At 59.3% G+C, this 23,275-nt stretch overlaps 1 protein-coding gene and 1 long non-coding RNA gene across 2 annotated transcripts; one reads left to right on the top strand and one right to left on the bottom strand.

The window, feature by feature from the left end:
* Positions 1–3,719: 3,719 nt before the first annotated feature.
* ANKRD2 (ankyrin repeat domain 2) lies at positions 3,720–20,675 on the bottom strand. Its single transcript, XM_054035230.1, has 9 exons — positions 20,527–20,675; positions 18,914–19,027; positions 13,607–13,753; positions 13,257–13,364; positions 12,465–12,563; positions 11,875–11,973; positions 10,137–10,235; positions 4,082–4,180; positions 3,720–3,800 (listed from the first exon to the last, which is right to left on the bottom strand). The coding sequence occupies exons 1-9, from the start codon at positions 20,599–20,601 to the stop codon at positions 3,720–3,722; spliced, it is 921 nt and encodes a 306-aa protein (XP_053891205.1). The 5' UTR covers positions 20,602–20,675.
* On the top strand, positions 14,666–18,223 carry LOC128840804 (uncharacterized). The gene is made up of 3 exons (XR_008445710.1): positions 14,666–15,289; positions 16,510–16,572; positions 18,112–18,223. It is a non-coding gene; the product is annotated as an uncharacterized LOC128840804 (long non-coding RNA).
* Positions 20,676–23,275: the final 2,600 nt, after the last annotated feature.

Here is a 23,275-nt window from a genome sequence, read left to right as displayed (position 1 = left end):
AGTTATTCTTAACATTTAAACATTTCTATAAGCTTGGAGGAAAAGATTTTTTTTTTATTTGCTTATATATGGCATGAATAAATACAGATTTACAGAGCCTAGCGTGCAAATTTATCATCTTCTGTGACAGGGATCAATCATAAATGTAAATCATGTATCAAAGTCGTGAAATGGGTAATAAATGCAATAAAAAAAGAAGGTATTGAAAAGTTTAACCGCTGGACGGGGGGGCACCATTTGGTCTAGGCCCAGCCAGGGCCAGCGCCAGGGTTTTTGCCGCCCCAAGAGGAAAAAAAAGAAAAGCCGCGATAGTGACCGGCTGCAGCTCCACCGCGCCGCTTTCTTCTTCGGCGGCAATTCGGCGACCGGTCCTTCCCTCCGAGAGGGACCCGCCGCCAAAGAGCCCGACACGCCCCCCTTCCCCTTGGCCGCCCCAAGCACCTGCTTGCTAAGGTGGTGCCTGGAGCCGGCCCTGGGGCCAGCCCTGCTGGCAGGTGTGTGTCCAACCTGCTCTTAAACACCTCCAGTGACGAGATTCCACAGCCTCCCTGGGCAATTTATCCCAGTGCTTAACCAGCCTGAGAGGTAGGAAGTTTTTCCGAGGCCAACCAAAGGCCATGTCTACACTAGAGAGCTCACAGTGGCACAGCCATACCGATGCCGCTTAGATCAGCATAACGTACATCGCTCGGGGGGCTATTTTTTCACACCCCCGAGCGACATGGGTTTTGCCAACCTAAGTGGCCAGTGTAGACATGGCCTACATCTCCCTTGCTGCAATTTAAGCCCGTTGCTTCTTGTCCCATCCTCAGTGGCTAAGGAGAACAATTTAGCACCCTCCTCTTTATAACAATCTTTTATGCACTTGAAAACTGTGACCAGGCCCCCCTCAGTCTTTGCTTCTCCAGGCTAAACAAACCCAGTTTTGTCAATCTCTCCTGGTAGGTCGTCGTTTGTGTGCTTGCCTCTGGATTCTCTCCAATTTGTCCACATCTTTCCCAAAGCACGGCCCCAGAACGGGACAGCTCTATCAGCGTGGGGTAGAGCGGAAGAATGACTTCTCGTGTCTTGCTTACAACACTCCTGTTAATACAACCCAGAATGATGGTGGGGTTTTTTTGCTCTGAAAATCATGGACTGAATAGAGACACTAGATTTATGGCTTATTACCTATAAACCCACCTCCTCTTTTTGTCCTAGAATTGCAGATGTGTTAACAGGCCATTTCACCCCGAATGGTCTCTCACAATATGGTAGGGTTACCATACGTCCGGTTTTTCCCGGACATGTCCGGCTTTTCGGCACTCAAACCCCCGTCCGGGGGGAATTGCCAAAAAGCCGAACATGTCCGGGAAAATGCCGGCTGGGCACTTCCCCTCCCGCGGCAGCTCTGCTCCTCCCCTGACTCTTCGGCTCTGTTTAAGAGCCGAGCTGCCCGAGCGCTATGGGCTTCAGGCAACCCCCTTGCCTCCGGACCCCAGCCGCCGGCCGGGCACTTCCCCTCCTGGGCTCTGGCGGCGCAGGGTCCGGAGGCATGGGGGCTGCCCGAAGCCGGTAGCGCTCGGGCAGCCCTTTTCGCGTGGCTGGGAGTGGGAGGGAGGAGGGGGCGGAGTTAGGACGGGGAATGGGCAGAGTTGGGGCGGGGCTGGGGTGGGAAATGGGCGGGGCCAGGGCCCCGTGGAGGGTCCTCTTTTTGAATTTGTTAAAGATGGTAACCCTATTCAATATGGTTTAACTGCTTATGCTAAACAACGTGTTCCCCTTGTACATAGCTGTGACGCTCCAGCTCTGAGTGGGGGCTCTGTATGGCTCAAAAGCTTGTCTCTCTCACCACCAGAAGTTGCTCCAATAAAAGTCCCTCCCCGCTTGTCTCTCTAATATCCTTGGACCAATCCAGCTACCCAGCCCTGCAAACAGGGACGATCCCAGTAAGACTGGAAGGAAAGGCTGTAGTGTGGTGCTCTGCCCACTTGCAATGTATGGTGCTGAGTGTCGGGCAACCAAGAAGCGACATGAGCAAATGTTCTGTTCCAGGGAAATGCGGCAGTTGGGATGGACGAGGGGGGTAGGCAAGAGAACCTGCCTGAGGAATGTGTGTGTTAGAGACACGCTCAGTGTGACACGCAGAAACAGGGACGCGCAGGCTGAGACGTCTGGGCACATACAGCACAGCGCTGACAGCCAGCTGGGTAAGAGAGTCCATCAGAAGGCAAAAGACAGGGAGACCCACGAGGGAGCAGTGGGATGGCCTAAAGGAAGACAAGTTAGCATGTGGGGTGATTCACCGTGATTGTGACAGAATGTCCCCTATGTCCCCCCCCTCAGACACTATTGTAGTGATCTTTGTACAGGTATGCCTTGTGCAGTGTCGTCTGAAAACTCATAACTTGCTGGTCATTTTTGTCCTGATGAACTATGTGTGGCAACATTGTCTGTGAAATTCGAAGATTCCACTGTAGAGAGTTAACACACGTTCCAAACTGAGCAAGTCTGGCTCCAACGAAGGAATGTGGCCTCTGCTTCATTTGCATTTAAGCAAACAGGAAGGGCAACAAAGGACACTCCAACAGGCGAGAAAAGCGCAGCAGGGAACATCCTTCCCCATAGACTTTCTGTCTCCCAGTGCCCAGCTGGAAATGTTTTTCGAAAGGGGGACCAGCTATACAAAGGAGGGGCAGACACCCCAAGGCACCCTTCTGGCTCCCTGCCAGCGATTCTCTGCACCTAAAGCAACAGAGGATTCACCGGATTCTGGGAGGAGGGTCCTGACCTAGAGGGGTTGGTCCGGGAGAACGGGGAGAGCCTGTGGTGAGACACGTCGCTGCAACCTGACACAGTTAGTGAAGTTAGGCACCAGGAGCCTGGGAGTGACGTGCAGGGTGGGGCTGTTTGTGGGGGTCCAGCAGCAAAGCACTGCAAAGGGCCCCCCAGGTTAGAGGGCAGACATGACCCTGCTGGATTGTGCCTGGCATGTCACAGCGATGGAGGGTCTGGCACTGAACAGAGCACTGGGGGGGGGGGGGCAGGGTGTGTACAGCCGACCCCCTTGGATGGGATTAACGCAAGGAAAAAGAATCCAGATAGAAAATGGTGCAGCCCTGCCCAGCATCCCGACCCCCGAGGGACGACTCCGACCCGGCCGGGCACCGCCCGCCCCCACCCCCGAGGGACGACTCCGACCCGGCCGGGCACCGCCCGCCCTCACCCCCGAGGGACGACTCCGACCCGGCCGGGCACCGCCCGCCCCCACCCCCGAGGGACGACTCCGACCCGGCCGGGCACAGCCCGCCCCCACCCCCGAGGGACGACTCCGACCCGGCCGGGCACCGCCCGCCCCCACCCCCGAGGGACGACTCCGACCCGGCCGGGCACCGCCCGCCCCCACCCCCGAGGGACGACTCCGACCCGGCCGGGCACCGCCCGCCCCCACCCCCGAGGGACGACTCTGACCCGGCCGGGCACCGCCCGCCCCCACCCCCGAGGGACGACTCCGACCCGGCCTGGTAACACCTGCCCCCACCCCCAGGGACGACTCCGACCCGGCCTGGTAACACCTGCCCCCACCCCCAGGGACGACTCCGACCCAGCCTAGTAACACCTGCCCCTGCAGCCCACGTGGCTTCTGCTGGCGCCAGATGCTGGACTCTCGTTCACTGGGTTTTATTCCAAGATTCCCACCGCTGGGTCCCGTTCCCCAGCCCAGCCCGTCCGCCCCCCCCTCACGCCGGGGCCTCCGTCTCCAGCGCCTGCCGGGTGTCTGCCTGCCAGAGCTGCACCAGATCCGTGGGGGTCTTTCCTGCCTGTGGGGGGAGGGAGAGGGCAGAGGGTGAGACGAGCCAGACCTCCTGCCCCACGTGAGGGGAGCAGCAAGGGGCACCCAGCTGGGGCTGGGACGTGCCGTGACCTGCCACCCCGCCGTGTACTGCAGGCTCTGGGGACGGAGGCTCTGCTCCCCCAGAGAAGGCCAATCCGCCGCTGGCGACAGAAGCAAGGCTCTTCTCTGTGCGGTGTGATCCCACCCCTGGGGGCTGCCCCCTGCCCGCCCCCTCCAGCCCAGGCAGCAGCAGCGGGAGCCACTCACCAGGTTCTGAGCCATCATGTCCGCCCCGTACAGGATCAGCATCTTAATGATCTTGTAGCGGTTGAGCCGCACGGCGTCATGCAGCGCGCTGTCCCCCTCCTGCAAGGGACGGAGCGCGCGGGCGTCACAGGGAACCCATCCTGCAGCTCCCCTCCCCCAAAAGGAGCCCAGCCAGCCCTGAGCACACGCTTCCCCCCATACCTTACGTCAAGGGAGAGAATGGCGGGGCTGGGCCCCCCAAGGGCAGCAGCACCCAGTCCGCACGGGGCCAGCATGGCTTGGGGGGGTGGGCTGTGCGGGGGGGATGTGACGCTGGATGGAACAGGGGTGACCGTTTATAACAGTATCCATACCACTATTACAACGCTGCAATGAATCCTATACACATCTGCCACGTACGGAGTCAGGTATGGGAACAGGGGACCTCAAACAGGGGAGTTTGTGAGAGGGAGACGTAATATAGTCGCTATGGTTAGGAAGGGCCACATCGCCAGTGCCAACGCTGCTCCTGTCTCCTCCACCTGCGCCTGTATCCAGACAGAGCTCGACCATGGATGCCTCTACCCAGATCCCGGTGTGGATTAGCAGAGACTGGGGCCTGCATTTCCCACTCTCAGAAAGCCAGGCTGGGGACCATCCAGTGCGAGAGGTGCCTGCTGGTGGAATCGCTCCGGAAGCAGGTGGCAGAGCTGCAGGAGGAGGTGGCTGGGCTGAGGGGCATCCCTGCCCGTGAGGAATTCCTCGAGTGTATTCACATGGAGACATCCATGGCTGAGGACGCTACCCAGCTACAGAGGATTGCTGTCACACCACCGGGGGAGGAGGACATGGCTCTGTCACAGGGAGGACACTGGCTGCTGGTGACTTCCGGCAGCAGGCAGTGCTTCACCCCTACTCCCAACCCACCCACCACGGTGATGGAAAACCGATATGCTGCCCTGGCAATGAATGATGAGGAATCACCCCCAAAGGTGGAGGAGGAGGAGTCATGTACCCCCAAGGCTGGGAGGATCGCAGCCACCACTCCCAGGAGGAAACATAGGGTAGTGGTGGTTGGAGACTCTCATCTGAGGAGGATGGAGGCACCTGTCACCCTGACATGGCATCCCAGGAGGTATGCTGCCTGCCAGGCCAGGGGCCCGTATCCGAGACATTACTGAGGGACTGTCAATGATCTGGGCCTCTGACTACTACCCCCTCCTACTCATCCATGTGGGCACTAATGATACTGCGAGGTGTGACCCTCAGCAGATCAGAAGTGACTACAGGGCTCTGGGAGTAAGGGTGAAGGAGTTCGGAGTGCAACTGGTGGGATCATATGCATGACTGGGATATTGGGATAGAAGGCTACAGTTCGCTCAGGAAGAACAGGCAGGAAAAAAGGGAGGAGGTGTTGCCTTAGGTATTAAAAATGTATACAGTTAGACTGAGGTTGAGATGGAAATAGGAGACAGATTTGTTGAAACTCTCTGGGTAAGGATAAAAGGGATAAAAAACAAGGGTGATGTCATGGTAGGGCTCTATTATAGACCACCTAACCAGGAAGAAGAGGTGGATGAGGCTTTTTTTAAACAACTAACAAAATCATCCAAAGCGCAAGACTTGGTGGTGATGGGGGACTTCAACTCCCCAGACATCTGTTGGGAAAATAACACAGCAGGGCACAGATTCTCCAGCAAGTTCTTGGAATGTATTGGAGACAATTTTTTATTTTAGAAGGTGGAGAAAGCTACTGGGGGGAGGCTGTTCTAGATCTGATTTTGACAAATAGGGAGGAACTGGATGAGAATTTGAAAGTGGAAGGCAGCTTGGGTGAAAGTGATTATGAAATGGTCAAGTTCATGATTCTAAGGAATGGTAGGAGGGAGAACAGCACAATAAAGTCAATGGATTTCAAGAAGGCGACTTTAGCAAACTCAGGGAGTTGGTAGGTCAGATCCCATGGGAAGCAAGTCTAAGGGAGAAAACAGTTCGAGAGTTGGCAGTTTTTCAGAGAGACATTATTAAGGGCACAAGAGCAAACTATCCCACTGCGTAGGAAAGATAGGAAGTATGGCAAGAGACCACCCTGGCTTAACCAGGAGATCTTCAATGATCTGAAAATTAAAAAAAGAGTCCTACAAAAACTGGAAACTCGGTCAAATTACAAAGGATGAATATAAACAAATAACACAAATATGTAGGGACAAAATTAGAAAGGCCAAGGCACAAAACAAGATCAAACTAGCTAGAGACATAAAAGGTAACGGAAAACATTCTACAAATACATTAGAAACAAGAGGAAGACCAAGGACAGACCATTATTCAACGAGGGGGGAAAAACAATAACAGAAAATGTGGAAATGGTTGAGGTGCTTAATGACTTCTTTGTTTCGGTTTTCACCAAGAAGGTTGTTGGCGATTGGACGTCTAACACAGTGAATACCAGTGAAAATGAGGTAGGATCAGAGTCTAAAATAGGGAAAGAACAAGTGAAAATTACTTAGACAAGTTAGATGTCTTCAAATCACCAGGGCCTGATGAAATGCATCCTAGAATACTCGAGGAACTGATTGAGGAGATATCTGAGCCATTAGCGATTATCTTTGAAAAGTCATGGAAGACGGGAGAGATTCCAGAAGACTGGAAAAGGGCAAATATAGAGCCAATCTATAAAAAGGGAAATAAGGACAACCCGGGGAATTACAGATCAATCAGCTTAACTTCTGTACCCGGAAAGATAATGGAGCAAATAATTAAGCAATCAATTCGGAAACACCTAGAAGATGATAAGGTGATAAATAACAGTCAGCATGGATTTGTCAAGAACAAATCATGTCAAACCAACCTGATAGCTTTCTTTGACAGGGTAACAAGTCTTGTGGATGGGGGGAAATGGTAGATGTGGTATATCTTGACTTTAGTAAGGCTTTTGATACTGTCTCACATGACCTACTCATAAACAAATGAGGGAAATACAACCTAGATGGACCTACTATAAGGTGGATGCAAAACTGGTTGGAAAATCGTTCCCAGAGAGTAGTTATCAGTGGTTTGCAGTCACACTGGAAAAGGGCATAACGAATGGGGTCCCGCAGGGATCAGTTCTGGGTCCAGTTATGTTCAATATCTTCATCAATTATTTAGAGAATGGCATGGAGAGTACACTTATAAAGTTTGCAGACATTACTAAGCTGGGAGGGGTTGCAAGTGCTTTGTAGGATAAGATCAAAATTCAAGCTGATTTGGACAAACTGGAGAAATGGTCTCAAGTAAATAGGATGAAATTCAATAAGGACAAATGCAAAGTACTCCACTTAGGAAGGAAGAATCAGTTGCACACATACAAAATGGGAAACGACTGCCTAGGAAGGAGTACTGCAGAAAGGGATCTGGGGTCAGAGTGGATCACAAGCTAAATATGAGTCAACAGTGTAATGCTGTTGCAAAAAAAGCAACATCATTCTGGGCTGTATTAGCTGGAGTGTTGTAGGCAAGACACAAGAAGTAATTCTTCCGCTCTACCCCACGCTGATTAGGCCTCAACTGGAGTATTGTGTCCAGTTCTGGGCACCACATTTCAGGAAGGATGTGGACAAATTGGAGAAAGTCCAGAGAAGAGCAACTAAAATGATGGAAGGTCTAGAAAGCATGACCTATGAGGAGTACTTGTGGCACCTTAGAGACTAACACATTTATTAGAGCATAAGCTTTCGTGGACTACAACCCACTTCTTCGGATGCATATAGAATGGAACATATATTGAGGAGATATCTATACACACATACAGAGAGCATGAACAGGTGGGAGTTGTCTTACCAACTCTGAGAGGCCAATTAAGTAAGAGAAAAAAACTTTTGAAGTGATAATCAAGATAGCCCAGTACAGACAGTTTGATAAGAAGCAAGTGTGAGAATACTTACAAGGGGAGATAGATTCAATGTTTGTAATGGCTCAGCCATTCCCAGTCCTTATTTAATCCTGAGTTGATTGTGTCTAGTTTGCATATCAATTCCAGCTCAGCAGTCTCTCGTTGGAGTCTGTTTTTGAAGTTTTTCTGTTTTAAGATAGCCACCCGCAGATCTGTCATAGAATGACCAGACAGGTTAAAGTGTTCTCCCACTGGTTTTTGAGTATTATGATTCCTGATGTCAGATTTGTGTCCATTAATTCTTTTGCGTAGAGACTGTCCGGTTTGGCCAATGTACATGGCAGAGGGGCATTGCTGGCACATGATGGCATATATCGCATTGGTAGATGTGCAGGTGAACAAGCCCCTGATGGTATGGCTGATGTGATTAGGTCCTATGATGATGTCACTTGAATAGATATGTGGACAGAGTTGACATCGGGCTTTGTTACAAGGATAGGTTCCTGGGTCAGTGTTTTTGTTCAGTGATGTGTGGTTACTGGTGAGTATTTGCTTTAGGTTGGGGGGTTGTCTGTAAGCGAGGACAGGTCTGTCTCCCAAGATCTGTGAGAGTAAAGGATCATCTTTCAGGATAGGTTGTAGATCTCTGATGATGCGCTGGAGAGGTTTTAGTTGGGGGCTGAAGGTGACAGCTAGTGGTGTTCTGTTATTTTCTTTGTTGGCCCTGTCTTGTAGGAGGTGACTTCTGGGTACTCGTCTGGCTCTGTCAATCTGTTTTTTCACTTCAGCAGGTGGGTATTGTAGTTTTAAGAATGCTCGATAGAGATCTTGTAGGTGCTTGTCTCTATCTGAGGGATTAGAGCAAATGCAGTTATATCTTAGAGCTTGGCTGTAGACAATGGACCGTGTGGTGTGTCCTGGATGGAAGCTGGAGGCATGTAGGTAAGTGTAGCGGTCAGTAGGTTTCCGGTATAGGGTGGTATTTATGTGACCATCGCTTATTAGCACAGTAGTGTCCAGGAAATGGACCGCTTGTGTGGATTGATCTAGGCTGAGGTTGATGGTGGGATGGAAATTATTGAAATCATGGTGGAATTCCTCAAGGGCTTCTTTTCCATGGGTCCAGATGATGAAGATGTCATCAATGTAGCGCAAGTAGAGTAGGGGCGTTAGGGGACGAGAGCTAAGGAAGCGTTGTTCTAAGTCAGCCATAAAAATGTTGGCATACTGTGGGGCCATGTGGGTACCCATAGCAGTGCCGCTGACTTGAAGGTATATATTGTCCCCAAATGTGAAATAGTTGTGGGTGAGGACAAAGTCACAGAGTTCAGGTTTTTTTCTCTTACTTAATTGGCCTCTCAGAGTTGGTAAGACAACTCCCACCTGTTCATGCTCTCTGTATGTGTGTATATATTTCTCCTCAACATATGTTTCACTCTATATGCATCCGAAGAAGTGGGCTGTAGCCCACGAAAGCTTATGCTCTAATAAATTTGTTAGTCTCTAAGGTGCCACAAGTACTCCTGTTCTTCTTTTTGCAGACTTAAAAGTGGCCATTCTTCAACAAAAATCTTAAGAAACAGACTTCAGTGAGAAACTGCAGAACTGGAATTAATTTGCAAACTGGACACCATCAAATTAGGCCTGAATAAAGCCTGGGAGTGGCTGGGTCTCTAAGATGCCACAAGGACTCTTCGTTGTTTTTGCGGATACAGACTAACACGGCTACCCTTCTGAAACCTGTCATCCAAAGCAGTGTTGCTCTGGGAATGTGGCTGGCCCTTCTGGGTTCAGAAGGACATTTGTATAAGTGAGCAGAGTTTCTAGTTTCAGAGCGGTAGCCGTGTTTGTCTGGATCAGCAAAAAGAACGAGGCGTTTCTACGTAATTTCTCACGTTACTGAACCAGTTTGCTGCTTGGGAGCCAGAGAACTGGAATGCAATACAGGGCCCTGGGTGATTTCCTTTTTCAGCTTCTTGATAACCAGTGGGGGGATCCGGAGCACAGTTTGGGACTGGTTGGTGAATCTAACTTCAGTGTTAACCACCAGTTTTGGGGGAATCTGCTCTCCCTTTTGCAGCCTGCCCGGACCTAGGCATACTCTGGACACGCCGGGTCACGGGGGGTGGGGGGATGCACACCACACGGGGGTGCTGGGGGTGCCAGACACCCACGGGTACAAGCGCTGCTGCTGGGGGCTCTTACCCTGTCCTGGGAGTTGACATCCACCCCTGTGTTGATCAGATGCTCCACGATCTCAGTCTGCCCAGTTCGGGTCGCCACATGCAGGGGGGTGCTCATGAGCTGAGTATGGCAAGGGGGGGCACCGGCCATTAGCTCCCCATTGGTTTAAAATAATTAATCCAGACAGCCAAATGCTGTAGCCTCATTGCTACCCCCATCTCCGCCCTATCCCCCACCCCCACAACCCCGCCCCCACCTGCCCCAGCCCTGCCCCCACCCCACATCCACCCACCTCAGCCCCGCCCCCACTCCACACCCACTGCCCCCCACAGCCCCGCCCCCACCTGCCACAACCCTGCCCCCACCCCACATCCACCCACCTCAGCCCTGCCCCCACTCCACACCCACTGCCCCCCACAGCCCCGCCCCCACCTGCCACAACCCTGCCCCCACCCCACATCCACCCACCTCAGCCCCGCCCCCACCCCAGACCCACTGCCCCCCACAGCCCTGCCCCCACCTGCCACAACCCTGCCCCCACTCCACATCCACCCACCTCAGCCCTGCCCCCTTACTTCTCCCTCACCTCTACCCACCCACCACTGCCACAGCCCTGCCCCCGCTCCACACCCACTGCCCCCCACAGCCCCGCCCCCACCTGCCACAACCCTGCCCCCACCCCACACCCACTGCCCCCCACAGCCCCGCCCCCACCTGCCACAACCCTGCCCCCACCCCACATCCACCCACCTCAGCCCTGCCCCCACTCCACACCCACTGCCCCCACAGCCCCACCCCCACCTGCCACAACCCTGCCCCCACCCCACATCCACTGCCCCCCACAGCCCCGCCCCCTTACTTCTCCCTCACCTCTACCCACCCGCCACTGCCACAGCCCTGCCCCCTACTGCCTCCATCGCTACCCACCTGCCACAGCCCTGCCCCCACCCCAGACCCACTGCCCCTCACAGCCCCGCCCCCACCTGCCACAACCCTGCCCCCACCGCACATCCACCCACCTCAGCCCTGCCCCCACCCCAGACCCACTGCCCCTCACAGCCCCGCCCCCACCTGCCACAACCCTGCCCCCACCCCACATCCACCCACCTCAGCCCTGCCCCCACCCCAGACCCACTGCCCCTCACAGCCCCGCCCCCACCTGCCACAACCCTGCCCCCACCCCACATCCACCCACCTCAGCCCTGCCCCCACCCCAGACCCACTGCCCCTCACAGCCCCGCCCCCACCTGCCACAACCTTGCCCCCACCCCACATCCACCCACCTCAGCCCTGCCCCCACCCCAGACCCACTGCCCCTCACAGCCCCACCCCCACCTGCCACAACCCTGCCCCCACCCCACATCCACCCACCTCAGCCCTGCCCCCACCCCAGACCCACTGCCCCTCACAGCCCCGCCCCCACCTGCCACAACCCTGCCCCCACCCCACATCCACCCACCTCAGCCCTGCCCCCACCCCAGACCCACTGCCCCTCACAGCCCCGCCCCCACCTGCCACAACCCTGCCCCCACCCCACATCCACCCACCTCAGCCCTGCCCCTTACTTCTCCCTCACCTCTACTCATTCACCACTGCCACAGCCCTGCCCCCACTCCACACCCACTGCCCCACCTCAGCCCTGCCCCCCATATGTCCCCCTCCACCACTACCCTCCTGCCTCTGCTGCCTCCGCTGTATGCCAGCCATAGCTCTCCCCTGCCCCCCACTGCCAGCGCTGCCATGGCCCCGCAGCCCCCACCTTATCTTTCAGGTTGAGGTCAGCGCCTCGGTCTTGCAGCAGCTTCACGGCGTCCAGCTGCCCCCCGCGGCAGGCCCAGTGCACGGCCGTGCAGTCCAGCTGCACCAGCAAGAGACCCCGGTCAGAACGGCAGCAGCAACACCCGCACCCCCGGCTCCCCACCCTGCACCCCTCACTGCCCACTCTCCAGTCCCTCTAACTGATGAGGATGTGGGGCTGGGGGAGGCTGGATGCTCTGCCCCCTCCAGCGGCTGGGGGAGGCCCTGCAGTGGGGCAGGAGTGCATGGGCAGCGGCAGCAGCCCGGGGTCGGCCTCGCACACTGGTTTGGGGTCTGAGTCGAGGGGTGAACAGCCGGGCTGGCATCACCAGTCTCCCATGGTGCCCTGCACAGCAGAGGAAGGGGGGTGAGCCGTGCAGTAGCAGTGTGGCACAGCCTGCCTCCAGGAAGGGCTCCCCTGGGCTGCAGTGGCTGGGCCTCTCCGGCCGCCCCACATCCTCCACCCCACTGCGGCTCCTCCCTGGATGGATTGGCCAGAGGAGTGCAGACGTGGTGCCAGTCCCGGTGCCGCAGGGAGAGCACCCGTCTCACCCGGTCTCGGAAATCCACGGTGGCGCCGTGGTCCAGCAACCTCTCCAGGATCTCCAGGTGCCCTTCCAGCGAGGCGCGGTGCAGGGCCGTCCGGTGGAACTGGGGCAGGAGGCGGCAAAGATGCAGGTGTCAAAAGGACGCCCAGCCAGCGCTGCTGCACCGCCCCGGGCAGCCAAGGCCACCAGCCCTCCCAAGGGCGACTCACGGGTCTCGCCCAGGGACCCGGCCGGCTCGGTGTTTGGGACGGGCCAGCAGGGCTCCGAAAGCCCTTTGCCCTGTTCCTGGGCGTGTCCAGGCTCAGCTGGGCCTGGCACCGTCTCTGGGCAGGATGGCTCTCTCCTGGGAAGAGGGGGTGCCCCAGCCCAGCCATCCAATGTCCATCTGGGGAAGGCTCGAGCCCCTGATATCTAGGTGCCAACAGACCCGAATTAACCCATGCACCGGCACAGGGCCCCCATCTCAAGGGCCCCCCCCGACCACCGGATTTGGGCGAGTGGTGTTGCGACCTGGCACACGGGGTCACAGCACCACTCAGGTTTGGACTCGACAGCCCTTCGTCAAGGGGGGACTGGGCCAGACTGGGGGGCCCCCAGTTTCCATGGTCCTCAGGGCCCCATCGTTCTTGACTCCAGCCCTGGGTGCTATTGGGGGGCTGGGCACTCCAGAGCCCGGGCCAAGAACTGCCAGGGGCAGGGCTGGCTGTGGGGTGGGGGGGCCTGGGCTGGACGCTGCCCCCTCGCTGGAGCCTGGCTGTGCAGGTTCGCCGGGGGGGCGAGGGATGGGGGCCGTTACCTCGTCACAGGTGTCAGGGGAGCCCCCGTCCCCCAGGAACTTCTCAATGACCCGGATCTTGCCCTGCACAGCTGCCCTCAGGAACGCCTCCTCCTCCACGGGGCCCACCTGCGGGTGGATGGGACAGCAGCTCAAGGGGCCTGTGTGCCCCATGTGGGGAGCGCCACGAACCTGGCCCCAGAGCCCCCCTCCACAGGGGAGGACGCCAGCTCCATGGCCCTCGCCCCAGAGGTGCTCTGACCGGGAGGGGGCTGCTCTCTGGGGTGGCCATCATCTTGGTCAACAACAGGGATCCGCTGGCCCCCCAGCCAGGCTGGCACAGACCCACATCCTCCCAGGTCCCCCCTTACGATCTCCTCCGGCTCCGGCTCCGGCGCCGCCTTCTCCTCCCTGCGCTTCCGGCGCGTCTTGCGCAGCTCGAAGAGGTACTGGATGCCGCCCACGTGGATGATCTCCCGGCGCAGGTCCAGTGAGCTCTTCCGCTCCCGCCCCTGGCCCTGCGGAGACGGGCACAGCTGCGCTGCAGCCTCTGGGGAGAGCCCTGCCAGGGCACCGGACTCCTGGGTCCCTCCCCGGCAGCGCCCACTCCCTGGCTTTAAACAAGCAGGATGTGAGGTACCCCCAACCTGTCCCCCCCCCCGACTCCCTAGTCCCCATCTGCCTGGCCCCAGTCCTGACCCCCAACCCTCCCCACAGACCCCCTGGTCCTGGCCCCTGGTCCTGACCCCCAACCCTCCCCACAGACCCCCTGGTCCTGACCCCCAGCCCACCCCCCACACACCTCCTGGCTCCCAACTGCCTGGCCCTTCCCTGGCCTCTTACCAATCACCCAACCCTTGGCCCCTCATCAACCCCTCAGCCCTGACCCCTCCCAGAATGCCTGCTCCAGCCCCCAACCAGGCGACCCTCCCCATCACAGACTGCCCAACCCCAGCCCCAGCTCCACCCCAGCAGAGGGAAGCCGTGTGGGGCAGTGCTGCTATCTGTGTTTAACAGCTGGCCTGGGCCAGGTGTCTGGCAGGCTGGGGAGGGGGTCCCTGCTCAGCACCCTCGGGGCAGCGAGCCAGGGGCTTGGTGCTGGCCCTGCACCCCACACATCATCGGGGGGGAATGGATACGGGGTGCAGAGACCAGCCCCAGCCAGCCAGGCCTGGGGGGCATCAGCATAGAACGGCCCCCAGCCCCGCTCCTGTGCTGGGGTCCTGGTGGGGCTCTCCACACACAGGGGCTGCCCTCATGGCCCCAGTGCAGGGGCAGGGCCTCCCAAGCACCAGCTGCCAGCCTCCCCCCGGGCCCTTCTAACCAGCCCCTGCCCCCAGGTCCGGCCGGCCCCTGCCCCTGGGCCCTTCTAACCAGCCCCTGCCCCCGGGTCCGGCTGGCTCCTGCCCCGGGCCCTTCTGTGACGTTATTGACATAAACTGGGACCGTATAGATCATTGTTGCAACCAAGGTCCTGTAGTGGCACGCAAATCTTGTATAAAGGGGGTCAAATGGGGTGTCTAGGACAAGGTTATGGTTTACTGGTTATGATTATGCTGTCTATATGTGTGTATCAGTTTTGTAGTTGAAGTTATGAATATTGGCTCTATACTGTCTGTATGGCAAACTTATGCTATGCTTCTGGGTGACATCCCAGACAAGCTGAGATTAGCTCTGCCTAGCCTGCTTGATGGCCCATTAAGGACCATCAGCTATACAATGGACCCATTGAGAGAAGGCAGATACGCCTTGTAACTCAGCAAAGTATGCAGGGACTGGCCCATGTGACTCCAGACTCCATTTTGCTGTAATTTTCCACAGTAAGAACAAAGAGGTGTTCTTACACCTGGAAAAGACTATATAAGGCTGATGCCTCATCTCCATTTTGTCTTCAATCCTGCTTCTTACCTCTGGAGGAACTTTGCTACAAACTGAAGCTTTGAACAAAGGACTGAGGACCCATCCCAGCGGGGGATGTATTCCAGAGACTTGATTTGAACCTGCAGTTTATTCCATCGCTGCTGCAAGCCTGAACCAAGAACTTTGCCATTACTGTATGTAATTGATTCCATTTAACCAATTCTAACTCTCATCTCTATCTTTTTCCTTTTATGAATAAACCTTTAGATTTTAGATTCTAAAGGATTGGCAGCAGCGTGATTTGTGGGTAAGATCTGATTTGTATATTGACCTGGGTCTGGGGCTTAGTCCTTTGGGATCAGGAGAATCTTTTTTCTTTTACTGGGGTATTGGTTTTCATAACCATTTGTCCCCATAACGAGTGGCACTGGTGGTAATACTGGGAAACTGGAGTGTCTAAGGAGATTGCTTGTGAGACTTGCGGTTAGCCAGTGGGGTGAGACCGAAGTCCTCCTAGTCTGGCTGGTTTGGTTTGCCTTAGAGGTGGAAAAACCCCAGCCTTGGGCTGTAACTGCCCTGTTTGAGCAATTTGTCCTGAGTTGGCACTCTCAGTTGGGTTCCGCCAGAACCGCATTGTCACACCTTCTAACCAGCCCCTGCCCCCGGGCCCTTCTAACCAGCCCCCCTCCAGGTCCAGCCGGCCCCTGCCCCTCTGTCAGATCAACATGCGGCTGGCTGTGCCCTTTGGCTGGTACTGCCTCAGGTTCCTTCTCTGCACCACATCCGCCCCGCGCCATCTGGCCTGGACCCAGCCTGCAGCTCCGGACACGGATGCCCAGGGGGAGGTGACGAGCCCAGACGTGGGGCCAATTCCCTGCTGACCCCCAGTGCCAGCGCAGCACAGTGTGTGTGTGTGTGTGTGATGTTAGGAGTGTAACATAATATCTCATTGAAAGGTGACAGGGCCAGAAAGAGTTAATTACCTCCCAGACCGACCTGACCCATGGCCGAACCAGAGACTGGTTAGGAAGATCTGTAAATGAACAGAGCTTTGAAATGCAGCCGGCATTGTTAGAGAGAGAAGGGGAGCTGTGTGCTCAGGGCTTGTGATGTCAGCAAACAAGTCTGGTCTATTGCTATAACTTTAATTCAAAGATCAAAAAAGGAATATTAACATTTATTAGGGTTACCATTCGTCCGGATTCCCCCGGACATGTCCGGCTTTTTGAGCTAAAAATAGCGTCCGGGGGGAATTTGTAAATGTCCGGACTCTCCCCCCCATGCAGAGCGCGCGCGGCTAACAGGGCAGCCGGCCGGATCCTGCCACTTACATGGGGCTCCGACAGCCAGAGAGACCCTCCTCCGCTTCCCCTGCAGCAGAGATCACTCCCTCCCTCCCTCCCTGCATTTGCAGATCCCTCCGGCAGTCTGGAGCTCCTCCCCCACTGCTGCCCAGCGTGCCAGGACGAGCAGCACGGTAAGGGGGACAGGGGGTCGGAGAAGGGGCAGGGAGGTTCTGGAGGGGGCAGTCAAGAGACAGGGAGCAGGGTTGGATGGGTCAGGAGTTTGGGGGGGGGGTCTGTCTGGGGGTGTGGATAAGGTTTTGGGCAGTCAGGGTACAGGTAGGGGGTAGGGTCCTAGGGTGGGGGGGGTCTCAGGAGGGGGCAGTCAGGGGACAAGGAGGGGGGGTTGGGAGTTCTGGGTGTGGGCTGTCAGGGGGCAGGAGTGGGGAGAGGGATCGGAGCAGTCAATGGGACAGGGAGCAGAGGGGTTTAGATGGGTCGGGAGTTCTGGGGGGGGCTGTCAGGAGGTGGGGAGTGGTTGGATGGAGCGTGGGAGTCCCAGGGGTCTGTCTGGGGGTGGGGGTGTGGATAAGGGTTGGGGCAGTCAGGGTACAGGTAGGGGGTAGGGTTCTAGGGGGCCAGTTAGGATGGGGGGAGGGTCTCAGGAGGGGGCAGTCAGGGGACAAGAGACAGGGAGCAGGGGGGAGGGTTGGATGGGTCAGGAGTTCGGGGGGGGCTGTCTGGGGGTTGGGGGTGTAAGGTTTTGGGCAGTCAGAGTACAGGTGGGGGGGTCCCAGGAGGGGGCAGTCAGGGGACAAGGAGCAGGGAGGCTTAGGTAGGGGGTGGAGTCCTGGGGGGCAGTTAGAGGCAGGGGTCCCAGGAGGGGGCAGTCAGGGGATGTGACGAACTGGGACTGTTCTTGCTGTGGTCTGTGAATGCTGACAGGGGAGTGTGGCTGGGATAGTCTGCATTGGGGGATGGGAGACTGACCGCCGGAGAATACCTGAGCATGTAACATGAGAACCCAGGAAGGGGTTGGAGGCCAGGTGACACCTTTGCCCGGGAAACTGAACAAAGGCTGTGGGAGGGGTCGCTGAAGGGAGAGTTTCAGGAGCTGGCTGGTGTGATGGCTGGGAGGCAGATGGGGCTCTGACCTCCCAATGGGGCTGGGGCGCCCTGGGACCCCAAGATGGACCTAACTGGGGGGGAATCTGTTGTCTGTGTCTGCAAGACCTGTCTTGGACTGTGTTCCTGTCGTCTAAATAAACCTTCTGCTTTACTGGCTGGCTGAGTGTCATGGTGAATTGCAGGAAGCCGGGGGTGCAGGGCCCTGAGTCCCCCCACACTCCGTGACAGGGGACAAGGAGCGGGGGGAGGGTTGGGGGTTCTGAGGGGGCCAGGAAGTGGGAGGGGCAGGGGCGGGGCTAGGGTAGGATGGGGGCGGGGCTAGGGCGGGATCCTCCTGTCCTCTTTTTTGCTTGCTGAAATATGGTAACCCTACATTTCTGATGATACTTGAGGGAAATAGTATTATTGTCTCTATGTCTCTTTGAAGGTTGTGGTACCTGTATCTGAACTGTGTAATGGATAAATTACCCTGTGCTAATTGCCAGAATGTTTGGGAGAAGGAGAGTTAGGTCTGTTGTTTTCTCAGGCCGAAAGGCTGCTGGAAATGTATAAAAACCCTGGGACATGATCCTTCTTCATCTCAGATCTGCTTTGGGTTTCAACAGGGGGAAACCTTAAGCCACAAGGATTGAGATCCCCAGTCATTGACTGGAGCCACCCTGAATATGGACATTGGACTATAACCTATGGACTATTTCTAAAAGGACTTTTGGCAACTACATATTAGGTACCTGAACCTCAAGAATTGAATTCAAGTCTGTCTGTATATTGATCTTTTAACCAACACTCTCTCTCTTTTCTTTTTTAATAAATTGTAGTTTAGTTAACAAGAATTGACTATAGCGTGTATTCTGGGTAAGATCTAAGTTATAATTGAACCTGGGTATGTGGCTGATCCTTTGGGGTTGGAAGAACCTTTTCTTTTATATGATGAGATAAGATTTTCAGTAATCATCATCATATCTGACGTGTGTGTCTGGACGGAGGCCTGAGGCTGGGCACTTTAAGGGAACTGCATTGTTTGGACTTCTGAGTAACCAGTGAGGTACTACAGAAGCTGTTTTGTGCTGGTTGGTAAATCTAAGTATTGAAATATCCACCAGCGTCTGGGGTTTCTCTGCCCCATTTTGTTTGCAGTTCACCCTGATTGAGTGACCTCAGCTGGCTCCCACAGGCAGCATTGTCACAGTGTGGTGGGGGCCGCAGCCTGTGAAACCCCTCAGTGCCCAGCCCTGCACGTTCTTCGCACAGTGTGATGGGCAGGGCTGGGCCAGGGAAGGGTTAACAGTGCAAGCCAGACAGGGTGTGGGGGGGCTGCGGGCTCACTGTGCCAGTACGGGGGCTGCAGGGCTTGCTGCGGGGGGTCTGGCTGTGATGCCCCCAGCAGGGCACGCCAGGCCCACGTACCTTGAGCCCCTCAATGCCCCAGTGAACGGGGCCGTGGCGCTTCTCGTCCTCCAGCTCCGGCGTGTCCATTCTTGCCACCGCTGGCGGCATCTCGGGGGCCTGGCTCTTGAGCCGCTGTGAAGCCAAGCAGGGAAGCCAGCAGGGTGAGGGCCAGGCCCCGGCCTGCCCCACACCACCTGCCCCCCTCAGGAGTCTGTCCCCTGCCTCCCTTGGCATCGGCCCAGGCCCCCTCCCGCCACAGCCCCGGTACCCACAGGGGCCCGGCAGATGCAAGGGGTTTAGCCCGAGCTGCCAAGGGCAACAGCTTAATCTCTGGGCGCTTTCAGCCCTGGCCCCTCAGGGCCCCCCAGCTCTGGCCCCCATAACAGACCAGGAGGTGGCGCTGGTGTCCCCATGGGCCCTGACGGACACACCCCATTGATCTGGGGCTGCTCACTCCCTGTGGCCAGCCTGATAGGCTCATCTCCCCGAGGGCCCCTCCTGGGATCCCCCAGGCCTGGGGACCACCCCGAGCAGGGGCGCCCCCATGCCTGCACTTGCCATGGGACTGACTCCCCATGCGCTGCAGCCCACACCCCATGCTGCTGCCCTGTGCCCCACACCCGCCCATTTCAAGAGCGTCCGAACGCCCTACCTGGGGCAGGGCCTTGCAGCCTCCTTGCCCACTGCTCGGCACCAGCCTGCCACGGGGTGCCCGGCCCCTGGCTGCCTGCCAAGCAGTGGCCCAGGCATGGGGCCAGCGCAGACTGAGGCGTGTGTTTCCCCAGGTCGGTGAGTCTGGGTGGTTACCGAACCAAGGCGCCCTGAGCCCATGGTGATGGGCACAGGTTCAGGTGTAGGCAATCAATAGTAATGCAGCCCGGCAGACAGCTCCCAGGCCTGGCCCCTGGAGCTCAGCCCCGCTCCAGGCGCCCCCCGTCACCCCCAGCCCAGCCTCGCTCCAGGCAGCCCCCCGTCACCCCCAGCCCAGCCTCGCTCCAGGCAGCCCCCCGTCACCCCCAGCCCAGCCTCGCTCCAGGCGCCCCCCCGTCACCCCCAGCCCAGCCTCGCTCCAGGCGCCCCCCCGTCACCCCCAGCCCAGCCTCGCTCCAGGCAGCCCCCCGTCACTCCCAGCCCAGCCTCGCTCCAGGTGCCCCCCGTCACTCCCAGCCCAGCCTCGCTCCAGGCAGCCCCCCGTCACGCCCAGCCCAGCCCCGCTCCAGGCGCCCCCCGTCACCCCCAGCCCAGCCCCGCTCCAGGCGCCCCCCGTCACCCCCAGCCCAGCCTCGCTCCAGGCGCCCCCCGTCACCCCCAGCCCAGCCTCGCTCCAGGCGCCCCCCCGTCACCCCCAGCCCAGCCTCGCTCCAGGCGCCCCCCGTCACCCCCAGCCCAGCCCCGCCCCGCCCCAGGTAGCCCCCCGTCACCCCCAGCCCAGCCCCGCCCCAGGCGCCCCCCGTCACCCCCAGCCCAGCCTCGCTCCAGGCGCCCCCCGTCACCCTCAGCCCAGCCCCAGGTGCCCCCCGTCACCCCCAGCCCAGCCCCGCCCCAGGCAGCCACCCGTCACCCCCAGCCCAGCCCCGCTCCAGGAGCTCTTGGCCCCCTTTGCCCTCCAGTTCGCTCACTCAGGGTCTCACCTCCTGCTCCTCCAGCTTCTGGTCAATCAGCTCCGTCGCCCACTTCACGCCCTGCTCCATGGGTGCCTCCTCCATGCCCCCCCACGCCCTGGGTGTGCGCCCAGCGGCTCCTCTCCCGGGCAGGGCCGCTGGCTGTGCCACGGATCCACCTGGGCCCGTCCGATCTCACGCAGCTGCGGGGGGCTCCGCCGGCTCCAGCGCTTTATGTTGTGCTGCTCCTCCGCCCCAGGGCCCAAGGGACCCGACATGTGCCCAGCGCATGTGACCCGGGAGCCTTTGTCATGAGCTCACCCGGCTGCATTCTCAGTCCCGCTGTCATGGGGTCACCTTCACCCAGCGCCTGGCATGGCTTAACGAGCCTGGGGCCTGGCCCCACGCGCTCGGGCCCGCAGAGGGGGCTGGGGGGCTGCTCTGCTCCTGGGCAGGCTGGGTCGCACTGGGGGCTCTGTGGGGTGGGGGCCTTGGCGCCTCCCCCATCTGGGAAGAGCGCGGCCCTCGCTGGCCAGGCGGCCCCGTAACCCAGCCGGGAGCCCCCAGCAGTCTGGGCAGGGGGGCACTTTGTTCCGTTCCCACCCCCGACCTCTCATCACCCCCCCAGCCAGAGCCCCCCAAGCCCTGTGCCGGGGGCCCCACGTGAGAACGGGGCCGCGTCTCTGAGCCCCTTGGCCGGGCTGGGGGGCAGGTGATGCTTTTGGCTGCTTTGAGGGATGAGCTCAGGAGCTGCTGGCTTGGCCCAGCTCACAGCCCAGCCCCGGGACGCGCTGCCCAGCCTGTGCCCCCCCCGCCCCCGCCAGCCAGGAATGGTGGGAATAGTTTGTGCTGAGCCAGGCCGCAGGGGGCACGGGAGCTATTCCTGGCTCTGAGCACCACGCTCAGCCCTCGCTGCGGCACTTCCCCCATGGGTCAGCCAGCGGCTGTCGGGGTAAAGGGCGGGGGAGCCGGGGGGTGGGAGAGCCCATGGCCAGGGGGCTGGGAGACAGGGCGGAGGAGCCGGGGGGCAGGAGAGCCCAGGGGCAGGAGAGCCCAGGGGCAGGGCAGGGGAGCTGGGGGGGCGGGAGAGCCTGGGGGCAGGGCATGGGAGCTGGGGGGTGGGAGAGCCCAGGGGCAGGGGGCTGGGAGACAGGGCGGAGGAGCCGGGGGGGCAGGAGAGCCCGGGGGCAGGGCAGGGGAGCCGGGGGAGCTGCAGGGCAGGAGAGCCCGGAGGCAGGGCATGGGAGCTGTGGATCGGGAGAGCCCAGGGGCAGGACAGAGGAGCTGGGGGGCAGGGGAGCCTGGGGGCAGGGCAGGGAAGCCGGGGGATCTGCAGGGCGGGAGAGCCCAGGGGCAGGGCAGGGGAGTTGGGGGACAGGGCAGGAGAGCCAGGGGGCAGGAGATCCCAGGGGCAGGGCATGGGAGCTGGGGGCGGGAGAGCCTGGGGGCAGGGCATGGGAGCTGGGGCGGGAGAGCCTGGGGGCAGGGGAGCTGGGGGAGCTGGGGGGTGGGAGAGCCCAGGGGCAGAGCAGGGGAGCTGGGGGACAGGGCAGGGGCTCGGGGACAGGGCAGGGGAGCCTGGGGGCAGGAGAGCCCAGGGGCAGGGCATGGGAGCTGCAGGGCAGGAGAGCCCGGGGGCAGGGCAGAGGTGCTGGGGGCAGGGGAGCCTGGGGGCAGGGCAGGGGAGCCAGGGGAGCTGCGGGGCGGGAGAGCCCAGGGGCAGGGCAGAGGAGCTGGGGGGCAGGGGAGCCTGGGGGCAGGGAAGCTGGGGGGCAGGGGAGCCTGGGGGCAGGGCAGGGGAGCCAGGGGAGCTGCGGGGCGGGAGAGCCCAGGGGCAGGGCAGAGGAGCTGGGGGACAGGGCAGGGGAGCAGAGGAGCCTGGGGGCTGGGCGTTGCCGGAAGCAATGCCTGGGGTCAGTGCGAGTCGCTGGGGGCCGACAGGTTCCGCTCCCCACCCACTGGGGGCTGGTGAAACACATGGGGGGCTCTCCACCCCCTGCTTTGGCCCAGCTTTTTCATGGGCTGCGTCATGGGGTGGCCTCCCGAGGGGTGGGGGACACCAGCTCTCCCTGCCCCATGGGGCTGCGGCCCGAGCTGAGAATGCTCCCGGTGCTGACCTTTGACCTTTCCCCAGAGGTCCCTGCAGGGGGGCTGAAGTCGCCCCAAGGCGGGCGCCTCACAGACACCGGCACCGCAGCGAACGGGCCAAGCCTGCCCCGCCGGGAGGAGCAGCCTACCGGCTCCCAGCACCGTCCAGAGCCCACGGCCGGCAGGTGGACATCAGCCAAGCCAAGCCAAGCGCGCAGCCCCTGCTGCCACAAGGGGGTGCTGCCGGCACGGGCCCCTCCCAGCCAGGGGGCAGAGCTGAGCCAAGCCCAATTGCATGGCCCACTCGTGGGGGGCTGTGCTGGGTGGGTTGGGCTTGAGAAGGGGACACACCCACTGCCCCAGCAGGGCCTTCCTGGGGATGAGGGGGGCTGGTGGTGCCCACAGTAAGCGCCCAGGTCTTCCTGCCCCGCCCGGCTGGCCTGCCCCGCCCACAGGGACATGGGCCGAGATGGGAAGAGGCGCTCGGACCCCAGTGATGTCAGCCAGGCCCCTGGGCACCGGGAGCAGCGGGCCCTGGAATTAGAAGCTCCCTTGTCAGCCCCTGGGTCCAGGCCCCAGGCATAGGCCGGCGTGTCCACGTGCAGGTGGGGCCAGTGGCCCAGCTTCTGATGTTCCACAGGAGTCCAGAGGGCCTGGGGAAGGGGCCATGTTCAGGGAGCAGCCAGCCCCA

The sequence above is a fragment of the Malaclemys terrapin genome, chromosome 7 (assembly GCF_027887155.1).
Source record: "Malaclemys terrapin pileata isolate rMalTer1 chromosome 7, rMalTer1.hap1, whole genome shotgun sequence".
NCBI classification, from domain to species: Eukaryota; Metazoa; Chordata; order Testudines; family Emydidae; genus Malaclemys; species Malaclemys terrapin.
This window is presented reverse-complemented; position numbering and strand designations above follow the sequence as displayed.

Coding starts and splice junctions, on each gene's coding strand:
- ANKRD2 (XM_054035230.1), bottom strand. CDS start 20,601: ATGGAGGAGGCACCCATGGAGCAGGGCGTGAAGTGGGCGACGGAGCTG. Junction 19,028..20,526: donor AGAAGCTGGAGGAGCAGGAG/GTGAGACCCTGA, acceptor TTGGCTTCACAG/CGGCTCAAGAGCCAGGCCCC. Junction 10,236..11,874: donor ACCTCAACCTGAAAGATAAG/GTGGGGGCTGCG, acceptor TGCCATACTCAG/CTCATGAGCACCCCCCTGCA.